The sequence below is a fragment of the Drosophila biarmipes genome, chromosome 3L (genome assembly GCF_025231255.1).
Source record: "Drosophila biarmipes strain raj3 chromosome 3L, RU_DBia_V1.1, whole genome shotgun sequence".
Lineage (NCBI taxonomy): Eukaryota > Metazoa > Arthropoda > Insecta > Diptera > Drosophilidae > Drosophila > Drosophila biarmipes.
This window is the reverse complement of record NC_066613.1, coordinates 25,376,680-25,397,361: the sequence shown is the minus strand read 5'-3', so window position 1 is coordinate 25,397,361 and position 20,682 is coordinate 25,376,680. Positions and strand designations below refer to the sequence as shown.

Here is a 20,682-nt window from a genome sequence, read left to right as displayed (position 1 = left end):
CTAAATGTTCTCAAATGTTTTGTATAAAAAATGTTTTTCGGGTTATTTATTTAGCCCACTGTGCAGTACGACTTTTTGAGCCAGGCGCTATGGAATTTTTAGTACTTTTATGAAAACAGCTGTTCGTTTCTTACTATTTTAGTTTCGCGTTCATTTTAATGAATTAAAACTTCCAATTAAAGGCATCAAATAGAATAAAATACACATAAGAGCTACCGCTATCCACCAACCACGATGCCTTCCTACGAACTAGCCCTGGTCCTCCGCCAGTTGCCCCGCGTGAGTAGCACATGAAATCCACCGGCAGTTACATAAAAGTAAATACGAATTGTGTCTTCCCTCCACAGCCCGAACTGATTTCCGTGATCAAGAGGACTGCAGAGTCCATCCTGGACAAGGGCGGCATTATCCGCAAGCTGGAGAACCTGGGAACCCGCGCCCTGCCCCACAAAGTCAGCGAACACGGAGTGGTTCATCGTGAGGGCACCCACTTCACCATCGCCTTCGACACGGCGCCCACGAGGATTGCCGACCTAAAAGAGGAGTTCGGCCGCGACATCGACATCATTCGGCGCTACATATTCAAGGTGCAGGAGCCCGAGGAGCAGCCCTGCACGCTGCACGAGGAGATGCTGCCGCCCGCCTACCGCAAGGATGTCCAGGAAATCATCGCGGCCGCCCAGAAGAAGCAGAAGAAGAAGTACAACTACAACTCCGGTTTGGACTACTACCCCTTCCAGAAGTAAACCCCGAATAAAACTGAATATCTATTTAAACACGACCAGTGCAGTCCCCCGATCTTTGGCTAATTTAAACTGAAGTATTTCTTATGAAATGCCCTGCTTATCTGGGTATTTTGCACAGTGTTTGTCTTTGTTTAGTTTACGGCCCCCAATCGGACGCTTATCAGGCAATTGATAAAGCTCCGTAAAATTCGACCATCAATAGAACGTAGATTGGGCAGGTAGTGCCCCAAGAAACGCCGAACAGTTTACTAGTACTTCCTGAAGATCCAAGAAATGGCACCAAAAATCCGCCCACTCACGCCCGAGCTGCAAAAGGTGGCCAATGAACAGCTGAAGGAGGATCCCGAGCGGCTGGAGGCTGATCTGCAGACCTTCAAGACCTGGATCGAGCAGCAGCCCCATCTGAATCCACGCATGGATGACCAGTTTCTGGTGGCCTTCCTGCGCGGCTGCAAGTACAGTTTGGAGCGGGCCAAGTCCAAGTTAGATAAGTACTACACGCTGAAGACCAAGTATCCGGAATACTTCAGAGTTACCAGCACGACGGAGGGAAAATTCCGGGAGATTCACAGAACGGGGTAAGAAATACTATGCGGAAATCCAAGCAATCGATTCAGTAATTTACAAATCTTCAACAGAGCAATTATCTACCTGCCCACTCCTCTTAACGAGACTGGGCCACGCATCGGCATCATGAGAATGGGGGTGTGTCCCGTGGATAAGTATCACATTCTAGAGGTAATGAAAGTGGCCCAGGCCATGCAGGAGATTGCCATTTTCGAGGATGACTATGCAAATGTTAATGGACTAGTTTTCATCATGGACATGAAGGATTCTACGGCGGCACACATGTTCCAGATGACTCCTTCGATGGCCAAGAAAATGACTGTGTTTTCCGAGGAGGCTCTTCCGCTCCGTTTGAAGGCGCAACACTTCATCAATACCATCACCGGATTCGAACAGGTCTTCAACATGTTCAAGCCCATGATGTCCAAGAAGATGCAGTCGCGACTCTTTGTGCATGGCAACAAAATGGGTCTGTTGACGGAGCAAATCCCATTGAAATATCTTCCGGTGGAATATGGCGGGGAGAATGGCACGTTTCCGGAAATTGTGGCCGCTTGGGAGAAGAAGTTGGATGAGTACAGCGACTTCTTCAAGGACAGTCCCAACTATGGGACTGATGAGAGCCTGCGACCGGGAAAGCCCATTGACTTTGAGGGGCTCTTCGGAATCGAAGGTTCCTTCAGGAAGCTTAACGTGGATTAGTTTGAAGTGTTTCGGTAATCATAGTTTTTGCATCTAATATGAATTGGAAATGTGCAAGTGAACGATTTTTTTCAAACCTTTTTCCCAACCTTTCGTTTTAGAAATCAAATTTATCTATTTAAAAGTTTTAAATTTAGCTATTTGAAAAAAAAGAAATAAATGGTATGCTACACTGTTGTCCTTAGAACTATATATTATTGACACCATGTTCCTCCTATATTTCGTAATCCTTTTGAATCATTATCTGTAGAAGCAAATCCTTCGCTGCCATTTCGTGGGAGTGGATTCGAATACCTTCCTTCGGTCGAGGGTGTCTTCCAGGTACTTTTCTATCTGCACCTCCACATCAGATCGCCACTTGAGTTCTAGAAAAAGGGGAAAGACCTCTCCCGCCTTTTTCAGACGTTTTTCTGCTTTTTGGTAGCACTTCCAGGGCTGAGGTTCCACCACCAGTAGCTCTGCCAGATTTGAGAGCTTCTTCAGAAAGAATTGGAGGCCCTCGTCATGGTGATTCAGATGAATCCACATGGTAATGGAGTAGCAGCAAATCGCATCGAACTTCTGCCGGTTTTGGGTAACCAGATAGTTTCTCACAGCTTCAAAGGCATCATCATCTAGGACATCCACGCAGGCGTAGCTTATGTTTTCCGGGGATTCGTTCTCCTCCTGAGCGCGTTGAATCAGTCGATGGTCTATGTCTACTCCTAGGATTTTTACGGATCTCTGAAGACGCTCCTCCAAGTACTTGTGTAGCAGCTGAGTAAACACGCCGCTGTTGCAGCCCACATCCAGGACAATGTAAGGTCCACTTCCGGTTGACTCTCCATCCTCCAAGGAGGGTAACCATATATCTTTATCCGGCAGCAGTTTCACACGATCCGGTGCTGAGTTAAATGTGTAATAGTTGAAAAAATTGCCATACTGAACGGCGCCGGGGTCGTTGTTCCTAATGTCCATCCCCGCAATTATTTATTGTTTACAAGCACGTTTAAAAGTACAAAATAAATTTTGATGGTGTGACAGTGGGCTGAAATACCAAGAAGTGTTGCCAAAGGCGCCACCTACAACTTTGAGAGCGCCAGTGCTGAAAAACGCAGTTTCCCGGAAAAGCGCCAAATTCAAATGGAGTCCCCAATAAAAACCACAATACCTTATCATCATTTGCATTTATTTACTGCGTTCATTGTTTATATTTTTCGAAACGACTTTTCTATCTGCTTATACGGCTCTAACAATTTCCTTACACTTAAAAATCGATAACACTTGCCTTTTGGTGTGTAAATTAGTTTCGAACTATAACTAAATGTACAAAAGATCGTCAATGAAATGTACAACAACAAAATATACACAATGTTTCGTTTTCGAATTCGTTCAATATTTTCGCCTTTGGCATGTTTGCGACTGATTGAAATAATATTCAAGCCCAAACACTCGACTTGGGACCCTGGACGCTTCAACGGAGTGTCCTGGGAAACTGAATTTGACCCACTAAGGGAACTAGGCGAAATTATGGGGAACCCCACCAAGTCGAAGCGTTCAGGGGCGGCCAACGGAAAATATGTACACCCATCTGCGATTTTAACAACGATCGAATTCTCACACTAGCCTATATCCTTTCATTTTCATTATTTATTTATATCGCTAAGTTCTACTGGAAATGTTTTATCGGGTTTCTTCGCTTTTGGATTTAAACATTTTTGCTGTGTTGAGTTTTGGTAGTTGTTCGTTTAGTGGGCCTGGGTTTTCCGTTTCTAAAGCGCATACGCAAAGCGTGCGAAGATTGAATTTTCGTAGAATTTTGAATTCTTCATTTCCGGCCCGTCGTCAAGTTTGGCAAATTGTTTAATAAACTCTACACGATTTGTTTGTAAAATTCTAAATGCTACTTAATATGGACTTTGAAAAAGGTTTATACTTATGCATTCTTTAGATAATTATCTCGCTTCTTGAGTAGCATATGATTTTCTTTGGTTTTTAGTTGTAGCAAGTTTGAACTGTAAACCGGAAACGGAAATGTTCTTCTTGCCTAGTGAATTGTCTCTCGTCTACGAATTAGAATTAGAATCGCTGCTACAAATACATATGGCTATAGTTAAGTACAAGTATATACGTGGTAAGCTCATAAATACACAATAATAATCGTCAATCAATTCAATTCAATCAATCAATTAGTCAATCATAATTGGATACGCTAAAAACTCTTAGCCTAGCTTAGGTCTAGAAATATGAATATGTCTTTCAACGTGTCTGAGTTTTTGGTGTCTCTGTGTGTTTTCTGTATGACTGAGTGGCTGGGTGGCTGAGTGGTTGAGTGGTTGCGTATTTGGGTTGAGTTTTTCAGTGGCTGTGTTTGGTGGTGCTTTCATTGGCATGTCGCGTAGCGCCAAACGGCCCGTAAATATGCAACTATATGGCAAACAGGCAAGTAAGTGTTTATATAGAGAGATAGAGAGATTGTTAAGGAAATGGCTCAATGCAATTACAACCAATTTTTTACTTGCAGGACTTTGTGGTTCTTCTCAAAGGGATGTCGGAGAGGGGCTTGGATGGGGGATTTTGCGGATAGTTATTTGAATTTTTTTTGAGGAGAATGAAAATCTAAATCTAACTCTAGTCATCTGGGTCCAACCCGATTAGCTCTGCTTGCAAACGGCCCTTAGTCTTACAACAAATGGTTAAGCAAAATACTCTCAAAGCGATACGGAATTGCGGCGACATACTGGTCATGATCAGAATTTTCCAAAACGAATTCAATATGCCGATCCAGACGACGGCGAAGTTGATAAGAGTACTTTGGATAACATCGCCCGTGACCACCTCATACAGACGCAACAGAATCCATGGCAGCCAGGACACCCAGAATGCAAAGACTAATGCGAATGACATCATATGACTAGGGTTCGATAAATTTTCAGCCAGAGCAGTTGCATATTCTTTATCGTGTATCGGCTCGCCGGACCTAATCTTACGCATCATTACAAAGATATAGCCGTAGTTGTGTACGATTGAAATGAGGCTGGGACCTAAGACTAAAATCGCCAGTGTGGCACTGTACGCGGCCATGTTCCCCCAGTCGAGCATGCAGATGTGCGTCATGTTGTTCTCGATCGGCATCGAGTAGCCCAGGATCGGGGGGCAGCAGAGCAGCGCCGCAGATATCCAGGTGAACACCATCCAGCATTGGCATCTGCAGGATACGAATAATATTGGAGATCAGAAAGATAATAGGATTAATGAATGATAATAACATGGATTCCGGACAGTTTAGAATTTTTAAAAGTATTGTGTCATTCCAAAATAATGTTTGTTTTTTACATTAAAAATTATAAAAATGTTTTATTTTTTTATCACATGAATTTAAGTTTCCAATAATAGGAACCCCTATATCAAATTGATCTACTACTACATTTTTAAATGGGTTTACAAACACTATAGTATTTCTAGTATATTTCTAGTATTCTTTCCTTTTTTATTGTTCGAACTTGATCTCTAGAGACTCCCCACTCACCTCGTCTTCGTCTGGACCGTTTCATACCGCAGTGGCTTGCGGACCGCCAAATAGCGATCCACCGATATCCACATGAAGGTGTAGACGGACACCGCCCACAGAGTGACCTCCAGGTAGCCCGTGAAGCGGCACACGATGTCGCCGTACATCCATTCCCCAGTCAGGGCGGGATACACGGAGAAGGGCACCACCAGCAGTCCGCAGAGCAGATCGGCAATGGCCAGGGACAGCAGGTAGTAGTTGATCACCTCTGTGGGTCCTGCGGGCACATTCGTCATTAGCCAGGGAAATTATAATTTATTATAAAATAATAAGCAAATGCAAACCATAAGTCCAAAATGATTCATTCAATAAATTTGTAGGGCGAGTCTATTTTTACGACATTCACTAGAACTATTTTATAGCCAAAGGTATTTCGTTTATCCAATCCAATAAAACGAAAATATATTAAAAGATAACATTTTTGGTCTATTATGGGTAAAACTTTGTGGGCCACGGATTAGGTTCAATAAAGTGGCTATAATAAATAATGGTTTTAAGCAAAATGGGCTCTTTAAATTTGCAATGCAATAAAGACAACAACACTCTTTCCTTTTCAACACTAAAATTAAGGATGCAAAAACAAATATTTAGATATAACACATAGTTTGTTGTTATGAAAGAAGAGTTCCTGAGACCAAACCTAACCGCGCTCGAGGTGTTCCTGTTGAAAGCATTAATCGCATGTTATGCGTGCAACGTACCCTTGAAGTTGGCATAGGTGGCGATGATGAGGAGGTTGGACAGGACGATGGCCACGCCCAGTATCGATATGAGCACCGCCTTGGTGAGGGCCTCAATCTTGGAGTTATCCTGTAGGTAGCTCATTTCCTGCATTTTTGAGGGGCCGCTGGCGGGTGAAAGTGGCGCTCCTGTGTGCTCGTTGTTATACCCGCTCTGTTGTTATTCTGCCTTCCTTTTCACCTGCTTTCACTGCTTTCTCCCGCTTCCTCGGCGGCTCCTTGGCGGGCTGATTGTTATGCAAAGGCCAGTGGACGTGGACGTGACCGTACTTCACTTCCGGTCATGGCGGCCGCCCATGCAATTGTCCTGTGTGTGCGTACGTGTGTGTGACTTCCTGTGTGGCTGGGTGAGTGTATGGGTGGGTTAAGGTATGGGTGTATTTGTGTCTGGCTGAGTGTGTTAGTGGCGTCCTCTATTGTGCAACGACGCCTGCACACGCGAAGGTCGTCGGAGTCCTTGGCGCTTTTTTCGTCCTTCCACCGCTGGCGCCGAATTTGTATAAATTTTCTACTGCCTACTTTTGGGCTGTGCTTTGTGCTGCTGCCTACTTTCTGGCGCTGAGCCAAGCATTTGATTGTTACCCTTACAAACCCACCGCCGTGGTTAAGGTTAAGGATAAGGTTCTGCCCGGGTGTGGGTGTGTTTTTTAACGTGTGTGTTTTGAAGCTCGTTTAAAAATGTAGCTTGGATTAAAATCTTACATTTAAATTCTACTAATTGCGTACAACTTTTGTTCTACTTTAGAGGATCGTAAACCGCTTATTTTTCGGTTTTAATTCTTGTTTTGTTAAATTCACAACGCTCTTTGCTAAGTTTTAATGAACGTTAAACGGTTATTTAATAATTCGCTACTAGTTTAAATATCGATTTAAAAATGTACACATTTCAAACTCGCAAGTGGAAGAATAATGATTATTATTATTATTTAATGTTTAATAATTACGCGGTTTACGGGGTTGTTTTCGTGTTTTTTTGTCTTGACTATAATTAAAGCACAGCACAAATGGTTTTGTTGTTTTGTAAGGCTTCTGTTGTGCTACATTTAAGTCGTTAAAATAGTTCGATAATAGTTCGGTTGTTAAGTATCGGCTCTGGTGTTTTATTTCGCTGCTTGGTGATTGTGATTATCCTTTTGCTTGTAAATTCTGGCTGTTGTTGTTGTTGCTCTCGCTCTCCTCGCCCTGCTGTCAGTTTAAGCTAATTGTGCGCATCTGCAAGGACAAAGGACCAATTTAAATATAAATAATAGTTTATGGAATCTCATCCCATCTTGAGCCAATCAATAAATTAACCCACATGCGGCAGCAGGCGGAAAGAGCCTTTTAGCTGCACAAACGCTTTACATAAGCGTGCTTATCCTGGGCCCGTCACTTGCCTGCTATTTCAGAGTCGCCCAAACCAGCGCCACCCCCACCGCCACCCACTTCTCCCGCCTGCAATGACCCACTTTGCGGTGCCACTTGACACAGTTTGAGAGCCATAGCTGTCACTGGCCGGCTGCTCAAACTGGGTTTGTCTCTCGAGGGCCTGGAACTGTTAAAAATCTCGAGGGGTCTGCGCTTGGGTCGCTATTTGCGGACCACCGTCACCGATCAGGCCCACTCGGTCCATATTTAACCGACCCCCGGCGAGTGATGCTAAGACGGCTATGGTTTTTATAAAAATTCTGGAAGGTCTACATTTTTGAAATATTTTCTGGCACAGATTCTTTTTATAATACACATTTTTTAGAAGTATTAATCAATATTGATTTATTAACATAAAAAATAGTACTTAGTATTTTGGTTTACTATTATATAACTACTTGTAACTCAAAGAATATTACAACTTAAATAAGCCAGTGCTCTTTCAAAGAAGTATATGTTGTCCTTCAATTGCCACCACTGACTTACAACGCAGCCTCCATCAGAGGCATTTACTACGTCATCGTGCCATTTTCCACGCAGACACAAACACAAACACAAACACAAACACCATAATCAAATGCCATTAGACATCGGGGGGAGCTCCACGTGGCCAAGGAGAGGTAGAAGCGCAGGATGCCATAGGGGGTGGCATTAGGGGTTGTCTGCGTTAAGTGAGGTAACAAGTTTGTCATTCACGCCGGTCATCCTCTGCGCCCCTTTTCACCCCTCAACTTGGTAATTTAATTAACTATAACGAGCTAACGCTTCGGGTTCGACAGTCAGTCACTGGCCAGGTAATAAATATCAATGAGCTGCATGGGGCACCTCGGGACCTGCAGTCCTGCGAAACAACCTTTCCCAGCTGATTGTCAATCATTACGTAAGCCACTGCAGCTGATGACGGCGGCGAGGAAAACGTCATTTGTGCAAATGACTTCCTGGCCTACGACCAATCCAAATCCACTGGACTCCACTGGGGCTGTCCCCACCGCAATTACGCTGAACTAACTGTTATTGCTGCCAACTTAACTCGCCCCTTCGCATAATGAGTGCCCCCTCTTCGGAGGACCGGAAACCAGAGCGCCCGAAATGGGTTCAGCGAACCCTCGGCTCTTTCCTCGGAAGGATAATCAATAAGCGCGGCCGGTGATTAATTATGTAAATATGTGCTCATTGTTCTTCGAGGGAACCGCTAACAAGCTGATGAGATTTTGATTGCCGCTGGGAAACGCAGGGACGGTCATTATTTCTTTGGAATAATTAAAAACAATATGTGGCCTGCTTTTCAGGGGCAGCCTTAGTCCAGGTATTTAAAAGGCATATTTTTTGACCCACTTGGATGGATGCTGGCACCTGCAAAATGGTGTCTGGGCTTCAATTGAAAACTCAAGTGACCCACATAACTGACTATCAAAGTTCATGATGGATGTTTAACGAAAAGAACATATATATAAACATTGAAAAACAGCAAAAGCTATAAATAAGCAACTAAAAAAGTGTCATAATTTTGAGCTGTCATATAATATTCAATATTAAGATTTATGGCAAAATCTAATTTATTGTTTTATCTGATTAGTTTGCATGCAATGAAATAGCTCAGTTGCCTTTAAATGGTAAAATAAAAAAATAATAAAATATATATAAAATCGCCTTAAATCATTATGAGCTATGTATTTATTTATCTTTTTAAATTTCCTAATTATTATATTATATTTTAATATACCTTCTGAGTAGTCCTCTCACCCTTTTCAGCATTAAAAGCAACCCACTTTGAAAACATGCCAGATATGTAACTGGCCTACATTCCCGAAACGCACTGTGTGTTTGCGCCCGACTTTCCGTTGGCCTGTTTTCACTTCATGTTCTGTAGATTTTCCAGCGTTCGGGCCCATAAAATATGTATCCCATGCGTGTTTTATGTCGCCTCAGAAAACACAAAAAAGTTTGAGCCCGAAACACATCGAAACACAAACAGAGCCGGAAAACCATTGAATATGACACTGTCATAAAACCAAGTATAGCCGTATATATTATCCAAATGTCAGGCAGGTGGGAAGTGCGGGTAGAAATGGGTGGGTGAGGGTGTGAATAAAAGTCACAGGATGGAGAAAAGCTTTTGGGCGCTATAAATAAACTTTTGGATGGCTACGTGTTTAGACAAAATTGCGAAATGCGGCAACAAAGGCCAAGGCGAGCTGCAGGCCCAAGAAGAAGGATACTACCCGTTTGATGACGTTAGTTGTGTTGGCAGGAGGCCCCAGGACGAAAAGTGGGTGGTGGACCGGTGGGTGGCGACAAGGCTGCTGCGGATGGGTGGGTGTGCCACGTCATCGTCGCCATCCACGTGGCTGCGTCTTGCAAAAGCATGACCTCACCTTGGCTTTTATTTTCGCTTCCCCGGCCCGCAGCACAGTAGCTATTTTATAATATTTTATTCACCACATTTACCTAGGCCCAGCTGCTTTTCTCAGTGCATCTGGCGCGGCGGCTGCATAATTTATGCTTACGCATGTCAAATGCCGCATATGCCTGCAAAATGCTCGTCCTTCTGAAAAAGGGGGCTGCAGTGGAGGGGAGGAGCGTGGTCCCAGGCTAGACTTGGCAGCTCCTGTCACTCAGTGGCTTAAGGACTTTGCAGGCGGTCCTGCAGCCTGTTGCTTCGCCCACCGCTCACCGAGCCAAACTTTTGCACACAAACTTTTGTCAAACCGAGAATGCCTGCAGGCAAATTGCAATTAGAGTGGGAGAAAGCTGGTAGCTCTGCCACAAAGTGCAACAGTTCGGTCACAATAATAATTTGAGGGAAAGTCAATATTTTATTGGTTATAAAAATCATCTAAAGTTATATAAGCAAAGGGTCTAGCAAATAATTAATTGTATAATTGTAAGATTTAAATATTTAATTTGAAGAACATTTCAAAATGTAAAACAACTAAAACTTAAAAATAATAATAATATATGAAAACATTTGACAATAAAAAGTTATAAATATTATTATTCATTAGTTGTGCTGTGTTAAGTGAAGTTTATTATTTTTCACATTGACCAAACTTAGTTAAATAATTTCTGCAAAAATCAATAACAATAGCAGTCGCCTCAGTCCAAAAGTGTCGGCTAAATGTGCCATCTGTGAGCAAAATCCATGTTGGCATAATAATAATAAGCGGGCCGAAAAGCGTAATTTCGCCGAGGAACGTCATAAAAAAAGGAATCCAATTTCCCTAAGAAATGCCCTGAATATTTTCGTCCTCAAAATAAACGTCGGCGGGGGGTGCGTGATTGGGCCAACTTAAATTCACGTGCTACCCGCTGTGATGGCCATAAACCGCATTGTGAAAATGCCGTACCACATGTCGTATACGCAATGCTATTATTTGGGCCAATTTTGCGTTGCGAGGGCGGTGTGCGATGGCGTTTTCAGGGGGCGTGGCACGGGCCAAGGGCAAACAGCGACTTGGCGACGCGCGCGTGTTTCGCTTTTATATTGTTCGATTCCCCTCAGGATTTTCTATAGCGCTCGAATGTCTCAGTAGAACTGATTTCCCCTTGGTAGAAAGTTGTTTTCTCCGTTTGAAATTAGCTTGAATAAATTGCGAAATGCAAGGGCTTGCAGATGTTGCACAATTGACAGGGTCACAGTCATGGGCTGTCCTTTTCCTCCTTGCCACTTGCGAGCAACCCACTCGGCAACGCGACGTATGCGTAATAAATAAGACTTGCGGCACTCGGCGCTAAGGACAATTGTATTGGCTCCTGATACCGGCAATATCCCAGCACACACACCCCCTCACACCACCCACTATCAACAATCGATCAATAAAAAAGCAACGACACGAAATTCATTTCAATGCTGCGACTTGACATTCAGTCAAGGCATTCATTGTGGCAGTGTGGCAATGGCAAAGCCAGCCAGTCGGGCGGCCAATCAATACGGCAATGCATCAATTTGTCATTCGCGCCATGGCTCCTTAAATGCAGCAACTTGTTTATTTGTTGCTGTTATTTGCTGTCTGATTGATAAGCAAGGGGAATGCGAATAGAGCCAGTGGCAAGGGGATCATGACGGTGCGGTTTTATGCGCGTACACGGAGAGAAAAATATCAAAATACCTAAAATATTACCTTAGGATGCATTAAAAATATTCCCTTGATTTTTAAGACATTTATTTATCATATTTTAGGAATAGTTTCCTTTGAGATATGAGATATATTTTTGTACATTTTTCTTTTATCTATTTTTTAAATTTTATAGTAATAAATTCCTGTTTAACACGGAAATTATAGGCATGAATGGACATTTTTTATAATCCTTTTTTTCATATTTTTTCCCACCCTGCAAACAAGGCTCATCCGTCGCCTTGTTACTTGTATTTCATTTGCAATTTATTGGCTCAATGTGCGAACTGACGCTGAAAGAGCTCCCAAGTCTGGTTGGGATTGAGGCGGAAGCTCTGAGGACGGTTTGACATTTAACCAATTTGCTCGCAGCTGCTGCCAAATGCACACTGATTAACATGTGTGTGTGTGTGCATCTGAGAACGGGCTTGTATCTGTGTCTGTATCTGTATCTGGGGAAAAGCTAATCCTCGGGCACACTATCAGGAATCCGAGGAAGACAAGGACAGGGAACCGCTGGCGGCAATTAGTTGGCACCAGCCCAGGGCCACGCCCATCATAAATATATAAATCAAGGCGGACACAGCCCACAACTAATTAGACGATGGCCAGGACAAACAGAGAGAAGCGATTTGTGTGTGTGCGTGGAGGGAGGTGAAAGGAAATGCGGGAAATTGGGGAAAACCGCGGGTGGCAAAATGGGTTGGGGCTGAGAAATTGAGAGCGGAAAATAGGGGAGTGCTGGAGAATTTAGGCTGAGTGGGTGTGCCCATTTAGGCCGGCCATCGACCAGCGCTTGTTTTGCTTTGCCCTGCCAGTTTTGGCTGAAATGTTTTCCTTTCATTGGGCTAAATGCGGTTTTTGTGGGCGCCAAAACTAAAATGAATAGTGGCCGGGGTATATCCTAATAATTAGCAAAAGGACACAACATTGTAAATAAAAAAAGTATTTATTTCGAAAATATTATATGTTCTTCTGTGCCTTTTACCTTTAAAAAATATTTTAACGCTTAACAAGAGTATCTATTAGTCGCTCTTACAAAAATAGTATCTGAATCTTTATATTCTGTTAAATTTGTTGTTGTTATCTGAAGACATTTAAATATAGCCACGCTTTTTGTTTGCCTCATCTGTTTGGCTGGCTTCTTGTTGTCAAACCTAAATGCCGCCAAAAAACAATCCCTCTCTTACTTTCCAAAATTTCTTTTTATGCTACCACAAAATAAAAAAAACACGCGACGTTTGCCAAGTGCAGACACGTTGTGGCCATTAATCAAAAAAGATATAAATTGTGAAAAGTTATACATGGCAAAATTCTTGAGATGGAATAATAAAAAATAATATTAATTAATTTAAATTGAATCTTTAAGAAGTCACCTAATGTTAAATCAGGCGTATAATTTATGATTTAAATTCATGAATTAAGAAATCATTAGTAGAAACGTAAAGTAAACTTTTATAGACAGGAAATGTACTAATTTAAATCCCATTTCAGAAGACCCCTAAGGTTGATGCTACCGATTTAGTTCAAGGGTGAAAACCCTACGTTTACTGCCCATAACCCACTCTGGAATTTCCCCCTTTCACTGCCATATGCAAATGTGTGGGCAGAGCAGCAGCTGCGGCATTTTGCTTCCTTTATCGGACTAATTGAAAACGTGTTTCGAAACACAAAACGGCAAAGGAAAGGCTGGCGGACAATCGCCGTCACACGTCACGACTCATAAATGGAAAAATGGAAAGCGGAAAAGCGAGAGGAGCGTCATTTGGCATGTAAATTAGACTACGGCCAGCCTTGAAGTATGCAATGGAAATTGCACTTGAGTGCCGGACATTCGGCGAGTGTGTTGCATGTTGCTCGTTGCACGTTGCACGTCGCACGCTGGCTTCTGTGCCCTGTTCTCGGCTCTCTGGCCGGTCATGTGTGAAAAATGGCAACTGTGTCAGCGCCCACACGCCCGCGTCAATTGCATTATTCAGAAATTGTGCGGCAAGAACAAAAGCCACTCGGTGCGGACGAGAGCGAGAGATTGGGGCACGAATGAGTCGGACAGGGATGGGTGGGCGACCCTTAATTATGCAAAAGACGGCAACGACCTTGAAGCTGCCAATTGCAGCACACGTAATTAAAGACAGACCACGAAATGCAGCGAAACAGAAAGGGTTCTTTTCGCTACAGTGGGTTTTTGGCTGAAGTATACTTTGTGTTTCCAAGTAGTACATTCATATCTTAAATATATATTAGGCTGTAGGCTAAACCTCAAGAGTATTTTATTAGAAAATATTTATAAAGGTAAAAAAGTAAAGGCTACTTTCATATTTTTTAAGAAACAGCAAGGAATTAGCCTACCTATTTGTTGTATTTTTAATAAAATTTGTTTAATATAAAGCTAATCTGAGGACCTCAAATCTGTTTGAAGATATTCCCCAACAAACGTTTCTTTAAGAATATTAAAGGTTTTATGGTAATAAAAAACTATTGTATATTTTCCTGCCCTGTAACCAAGCCAATACCCCTCAATTAACTAAAATAAGTAGAGTGAAACACCGACTGACCACTGTACGTGGCCCAGACCATTTCCCAGCCCTTTGGGACAACGTGTGAAATTTCCCATTGTGTGATCGATAAAATGGCCATGTGAGAGGGTAAAGGGCTGTGGGCGGTGGGTGGAGCGGTGTTGTCGCGTCCTTGAAGGCAAATTTACGACAAAATAAACAACTTGGCAGCGAAGGAGTCCGTGCCTGAAGCCCGGCTCCTGCCGATAAGGATAAGGATACGGGCCAATCGCTTGGCGCGAAATTTTATGACACAGCAAAAGTTATCGACGGCAGGCAAAAGACAAATTGCCTTTAAAACGACAAAGTCAATAAAAGTGAAAAAAGGGGGGAATGTGTGACCGAGTTACAGATACACAATCTTGGCTGAGATGCAGGCTACATACATCCTGCAAATCCTGTATGCCACACGTAAATTGAATTTTTCGCAAACGAAATTTGCGTGGAAAATGATGCGCTGAGCTCGAGCTTTTCAGTATTTGCGCAAAGTCTTTGGCTTGGGCTAATCCCCAAACGAATGCTGGCATTTTTTGCATTGAGCTTTCCAAACGAAATTCGTTGGTTTTTTGCTAAACTTTGCCTATTTTCGTATCTGTACATCAGCACCGAAGAAAGGCACATAAAGGAGAGGAGAAAACAGCACAGCATTTCCGATGGGCGATGGGGTGCACGGGGAGAAATTATGATAAGAAATCAGTCAATTAGATTTTATTAAAATGTTAATTTACTTTAAATTCACTGTTTTTTACTGTCTTATGAATTTAAATTATATGTACAAAAGGTGTATTTTGATCACGCTATAAATGATTGTAGGATTAATCAAATAATAATATTTTATTTATCTGTGCATATACATAAATAAATATGTATCTAAAACTACTTTTAGAAACAATAAGACTGTAAGACTTTTGAAGCCTTAGAATACGTCATAGATTTCTTGATACTTAGATCATAATATAACTTTTTGATATTTGATATTCCTCAACAAATGTTCTCCCCATCAAATTTCTTTCAGTGCTTGCCAGCACTTTCTTTGGAACCATCACTCCAGTGCTTCGCTCTTTACGGGGTTGTTTATGTTTTGCTTCGCTCTTTCGCTGCGCTCCCCGTTTCCTCCCATTTATCTTATATCTTTTTGTGTTGAGGTAGGATGCAAAGGATGTCTGGAGCAAAGCTCCAGAAACGTACTCACCTTAGAGGGGACATGCTGTTGAAAACCTCTGCCTTCGCATTCCTCCGGTTTCCAGTTTAACGTTTAATTATTATTAATTATTTGTTGATTTTTGTTTTGTATAATATTTAAGAACATGTATTACATTTTGTCTTGAACACTTTGTCTTTATCACTTTGTTTGCTAACTCTTTGGCTTCAACGGGCAAGAACTGTAAAATATCTAGATGAATGTGGGCTTAAGATATAGCTAACCAAAGTCGGCGGCCCTCAAAGAAACGCTTTCTCACTAATGAATCAATCAAATAATATTTTAATGCATGCATTTGGTGGTGTTTAAATTAAATGGATTTTTCGTTTTCAGATAAGATAATTTTTTGGGGGCTATGATTTATGGCTTGCTGCCTTGAAATATTTTGATTGCCACGTTTAGTAAATATCTTTAAAACGCTGTCACTTTTGCACTGTGGTTTACTAATTTTGTATTTCCAATTTTCTCATTTTCGGGGGCACTTTACTTGTTGGCTTTTCCGTGGGCTGCTGATTTTCTGCTTAGCCTTCAACACACATACAGCCGCAGGCGTTTTCACACAGATACACAGGACCCTCTCACAGACACATGTGCGCAGGTGTGTGCCTTGATTTTTCAATTATCCTTTAGCTCGTAATATGCACAATTTAATTGGATTCACTTTCGGGTTAGCATTATTTAATTTTCCAATATTTTAATTTAGTGGGTGTATAAACAAAAAGCGATCAGGGATGAACAAACTTTTCTTTTTGGCCAGCTGAAAATTGTGTTTGCTGGCCGCGTGTGTGTGTCGGTGTGTTGGTGTTGTGTCTGCCTGTGTGTGTCAGTGTGTGTGTGTGCTTCCACCGTTTCCAACAACAACAACCACTGAACGCGCTGCTGCTGCTGCCGCTGAATCTTTCCTTTTCCCTTCTTCTCGATGCGTGCGTAGGTGCGACGCGCTCACTGTCTAACTGGCAACTGTTTTTCCGCTTTTCCATCGCTTTTCCTTCTCAGCTGCTAACGCCCCGAGAGAACTCGGCCAAGAGAGAGGCCGCTTCTAGCTGGAAGTGGAATGGAAAGGCATGGCATGGCAGCAGCAACAGGAAGAGCGAGCTTTTCCCAGCTGAAAGCTTTCCCCAAACGCACATGGCGTTTGTTTATATTTGTGGCAGGTAAAAATAGCACTGCATATTTTTAGGCACCGCCGACAAGAGTGCCCCACTGCGCATGCACCAACTGCCGCTGGCAAAAGGCTGCTTAAACTAATTAATTCATCTAGTTGCTCCCACTAAAGTTGAGCCATTTTAATGTACTCTAGTTTTTGAGGGGAAAAATTGGAAGAGCTTTCCCGTGATCACAACTAAAATTGTATTTGATCGTTTAAAAGCCGTTGCTTTTAATAATTTTAATTTCTATATTTTATTCAATGTTAATTCGCAAAACAATTATTAAAGATTAAGAAAAATAAAGTATCATTATGTAAGTAATTTAATATTATAATAACTTAAAATTTATAAGGGCTTAAAATTCTAGCCAATTTAAGAGACTTAAATTTAATAAAACGAAGTATTTCTATTAAGATACTTTTATTTGTAAGTTCTTCGTTTCCTATTTGCCTTACATTTATAAATTTACCACCGAAATGTAAGCTTACTAAATTTCACCTTGGACAGCCATGTGCCTAAGTCCTGATCATTGATCCTCTCCAGTACTTGGCTCTGCATCGTTGACGTTCAGAGATAGCTCGGCTACTTGTTGTTGATCGGCCAATGGATTTTGTAAAGGATATAGCTGGTCCATGTGTTCTATGAAAGGACGAATGCCCTCCGGGTTCTTCATGTATTTGGCCACGCTAAGGATGATATGACGGTAGATCTGATGATCCCGATAGGCTGCATTAGGCCGTCGCTTCTGAGGGGGTCTAAACGAATATATTATAATTAGGTAGAATTATAAGTAATATATAAAAGCATTAATATACCGCTCCTGGGCTCTTTGAATCACCCGCCTACGCCTTACAGTCTCTGTTCTGCGGCATCGCTCGCAATAGGCAAAATATGCACAGACGAGGATTACCAATGCAGAAAGGGTGTAGATGAGCCAACTCCAGCTGAGGACACTGTATGGCATATAGGATGTAATATAGATATCTGAAACACCTAAACCAGCCCTTCTTACGTCACAAATGTTGCATTCAAGTCCTTCCAGATGGGCGAGATCTGCTCGAGCTGATGCTTCTGCACCTCGCTCCGCCAGAACGCGAATTGATTCATTATTGGCCTGGTCGTCTGAGGGCTGGCTACCTTCTGAAGTCCGGAAAAAATTTTGAAAACGACTAAAGTTAAAGTGTGCCTGTCAAGGTTTTTTATTGTAATACAAAACTATGAGTTTTGAGGGAAAGCAGGGTGGATGGTAATTACCCATAAAATATATGCTTATAAACTTAACAAAATTGTTCCAAGTATTTTTATCAGATCTCATATACGGGCGTATACATTCCTTTCACACTTAATTTACAATGGAATCTAATAGAAAATATCAATTAAATTATTGCCTCATTAATACAAAGCATGATCAATGTATCATCATCGAATGCTTATGCTGCTTATCCTTAGCAACCTGGAAGTTACGGCTTAATAAGGCGTCAAGGTTTTCAATCGTCGAACGTTCTACGATCGATTGCCCGGCCGGATCATCATTTGACTACTTCAAGTTAGCCAGTTTAGCGATTTTCGCTTTTGTCTACTGGCTGCAATTTGCAATGGCAATTCGTGCGCTTCCGTCAACAATCGTTTCGGAAAAGCGTGATCATATAAATTATGGGGTTGGGGAATGCTGACAGTGTCAAAAGAACATTTCAGGGAATTTGTTGGAAAATTTGCCTGGTGCTTGACACATTCGCATCGGATTTATGGCCATGTCTCTCGGCTGCAGTTTGAATTCCTCACATTTGCCCCTTTGTCTTCGCTGTTCCCCCACCAAGTGACACTGCCCCAAATTGAGGCACGATCGCATGGGACTGCTGGTCAAGCGACCCCACCCCGTGTTCGATTTCAAGCCCCAATCGAAAACCCAAGCCCAGATGGAAGGCATGGATAATACCTGACAGGGCAAGCGAAAAGTTACGATTTTACGGCCAGGAATCAAACAAAGGTGCTGACACATGGATAACATCATAGTGACTAAATTGTGTTCTGAATTTAATTCAGATAACTATATTGATCTATTTTTCATTTAATTAAATGATTATACAAACTATATGCAAGAAAACTTTATTTTGGTTTAAATGCTTTACAGCTGATATTTTTGTTTTATAGGCCATTTTTATATCTTTATAGGTTTTAAAGGCGTATTTTCTACGAAAACCCGAAATCCTAATTATTAGGTATCTTAAATGCTTGCTACGTTTTCTTACCCCATCAAACTATATTGTCTATAGCAAAATCAATTCAATGCTGCCTCCCACCTAAAACATCAAGGAAGAAGACACGTTTTGGCTGCATGTTGACGCTCATCAAACGGCTGTCAAATTACCTAAACACGCCATGAAAACTCTCAAATGCAGAGAGCTGCGGCAACTGGGGAAAATGATCGTGATAATGACAATGACGGCGATGTCGACGGCGACGACCCACACGAAATGCTAATGAATTGTTATCAGTTAATTGTCTGAGCGGGGTACCTGGCTATGTTATCAGCTTTTATGCTCTATTCGAATTCGATTTGGGAAGACGGCGTGGGTGTTCCCCAAATCGCATTCGGTCCCCACTCAAGTGGCAACTAATAGCCCAATAAATTGTGATGGCCGGCGGAGGGAAACCCAAGCAACACACAGAATACCGAAAGAAGACCGTTCCTTTGTGCAGCTAAGCGAAACTGTCAATGGCCGGCACATTGTTCGATTTATGACCATTCCGCTGGGAATGCCAGGGAATATGCAACCAGTTTATGGGATACCGAGAGCCAGAGCCGAGTGCTGGATGTTTCACTGCGCAGGCGCAAATCCTTTTGACATGTCCAATGTGCTCAGCGTTTAGACAGTGGGCAGCTATTCCATTGCCAGTGGCTAATAGTAGATGGCAATGCACTGGCCAAAAAGTATGTGGGGTTGGTAAATAAATGAAATACATAAGAATGAAATCAAAATTTTAAGTTTACTGATATCATTTTGAAAGTAACCTTTTAAAACTAGTGACTTTTAAAAAGGATCCAGTTACTGAAAGAAGGAAATCAAATTATAAATATACATCTATTCAATTTAATCAGATTGATCTTAACTTTAGCGTTGCACAGCAATATAATAAAGCTATTCCCCGTCCTGAACCGAGCGTGATTTAAGCCGGGCCCTCCACATAGATCTAGACCGAATCGTGTTTTTCGAGTGTGCTTGACAGTAGCACTCTTATGATGACAACGACAGATCCAGCACCCGATATGGACCGAAGGGCTGGAAACGAGTTCTCCGACTCTCCTCCATGTGAAAGATCAGCGAGCCGTGGACTAAACTGGCTGCTCGGCAGCGGCGGGTAAATATTTAAGTTAACAACTTGCCACCAACCGGAGAAGAAGCAACAAAAGCCGCAGTGGCTGCAAGAACAACAACGGCGGACCATAAAAAGCATAAACCGCAAACTCCAAATAGTTTGGACGGTACGAGTACCATGCGCTACGAGGTGAGAGGTGAGTGGGGGCGCGGCGATCCCATATAAACAAAACAGCTGTAACGCACTCAAAAAGCCAGCCAACGACCAGGCGAGGGCATACCTATGTGCACATTACCTGCCCACTGTACCGCCCACCACCCACCGACCACTTCCACTAGAGTTCTTCCGCCTGGGGCTCTGGGATCTGTTGCATCGAACAAAGGAAGCCCCGTCGGACCAATTTCGTTGGGGCGAACCAGCGAATGTGCACCCAACATGGGCTTCGGCCGGTCTGACAGGGAAGATCAGTTGGCTTTTTACCGCTACACTTACAAAGAAATTCAGGTTCATATAAATAGTGATCACTCTGAAAAGATAACCAAGTTTGGGATGGGTTCATCATAGTTGCAAGTGATTTTTGTATATTTTATATACAAATCTCTAAGATTATCTTATTATTTTGAAAAGAAGTAA

The 20,682-nt window shown here is 42.3% G+C and overlaps 5 protein-coding genes across 10 annotated transcripts; 2 read left to right on the top strand and 3 right to left on the bottom strand.

Annotated features, from left to right (window-relative positions):
- Window positions 1–98: 98 nt before the first annotated feature.
- On the top strand, window positions 99–781 carry LOC108035652 (probable 28S ribosomal protein S6, mitochondrial). Its single transcript, XM_017111358.3, has 2 exons — window positions 99–279; window positions 348–781. The coding sequence occupies exons 1-2, from the start codon at window positions 235–237 to the stop codon at window positions 744–746; spliced, it is 444 nt and encodes a 147-aa protein (XP_016966847.1). The 5' UTR covers window positions 99–234; the 3' UTR covers window positions 747–781.
- Window positions 782–853: 72 nt separating this feature from the next.
- LOC108035651 (alpha-tocopherol transfer protein-like) lies at window positions 854–2,192 on the top strand. The gene is made up of 2 exons (XM_017111357.3): window positions 854–1,324; window positions 1,385–2,192. Exons 1-2 carry the CDS (start codon window positions 1,020–1,022, stop codon window positions 2,013–2,015), a joined length of 936 nt encoding a protein of 311 aa, XP_016966846.1. The 5' UTR covers window positions 854–1,019; the 3' UTR covers window positions 2,016–2,192.
- LOC108034628 (probable RNA methyltransferase CG11342) lies at window positions 2,106–3,033 on the bottom strand. The gene has a single exon (XM_017109566.3). It carries the CDS (start codon window positions 2,970–2,972, stop codon window positions 2,256–2,258), a length of 717 nt encoding a protein of 238 aa, XP_016965055.1. The 5' UTR covers window positions 2,973–3,033; the 3' UTR covers window positions 2,106–2,255.
- A 133-nt stretch (window positions 3,034–3,166) lies between these two features.
- Window positions 3,167–16,531, bottom strand: LOC108035336 (G-protein coupled receptor 52). 6 transcript variants are annotated; one of them, XM_017110914.3, is made up of 5 exons: window positions 16,071–16,531; window positions 15,575–15,775; window positions 6,267–7,517; window positions 5,524–5,782; window positions 3,167–5,202 (listed from the first exon to the last, which is right to left on the bottom strand). In XM_017110914.3, the coding sequence occupies exons 3-5, from the start codon at window positions 6,397–6,399 to the stop codon at window positions 4,626–4,628; spliced, it is 969 nt and encodes a 322-aa protein (XP_016966403.1). In that variant the 5' UTR covers window positions 6,400–7,517; window positions 15,575–15,775; window positions 16,071–16,531; the 3' UTR covers window positions 3,167–4,625. The 6 variants fall into 6 exon arrangements, with proteins under 6 accessions (XP_016966403.1, XP_016966402.1, XP_016966404.1 ...); XM_017110913.3 differs by having other exon boundaries at window positions 15,575–15,764; XM_017110915.3 differs by having other exon boundaries at window positions 15,575–15,764; window positions 16,325–16,531.
- A 603-nt stretch (window positions 16,532–17,134) lies between these two features.
- LOC108034717 (uncharacterized) lies at window positions 17,135–17,948 on the bottom strand. The gene is made up of 3 exons (XM_017109658.3): window positions 17,744–17,948; window positions 17,547–17,684; window positions 17,135–17,486 (listed from the first exon to the last, which is right to left on the bottom strand). Exons 1-3 carry the CDS (start codon window positions 17,836–17,838, stop codon window positions 17,258–17,260), a joined length of 462 nt encoding a protein of 153 aa, XP_016965147.1. The 5' UTR covers window positions 17,839–17,948; the 3' UTR covers window positions 17,135–17,257.
- Between the last annotated feature and the right edge of the window lie 2,734 nt (window positions 17,949–20,682).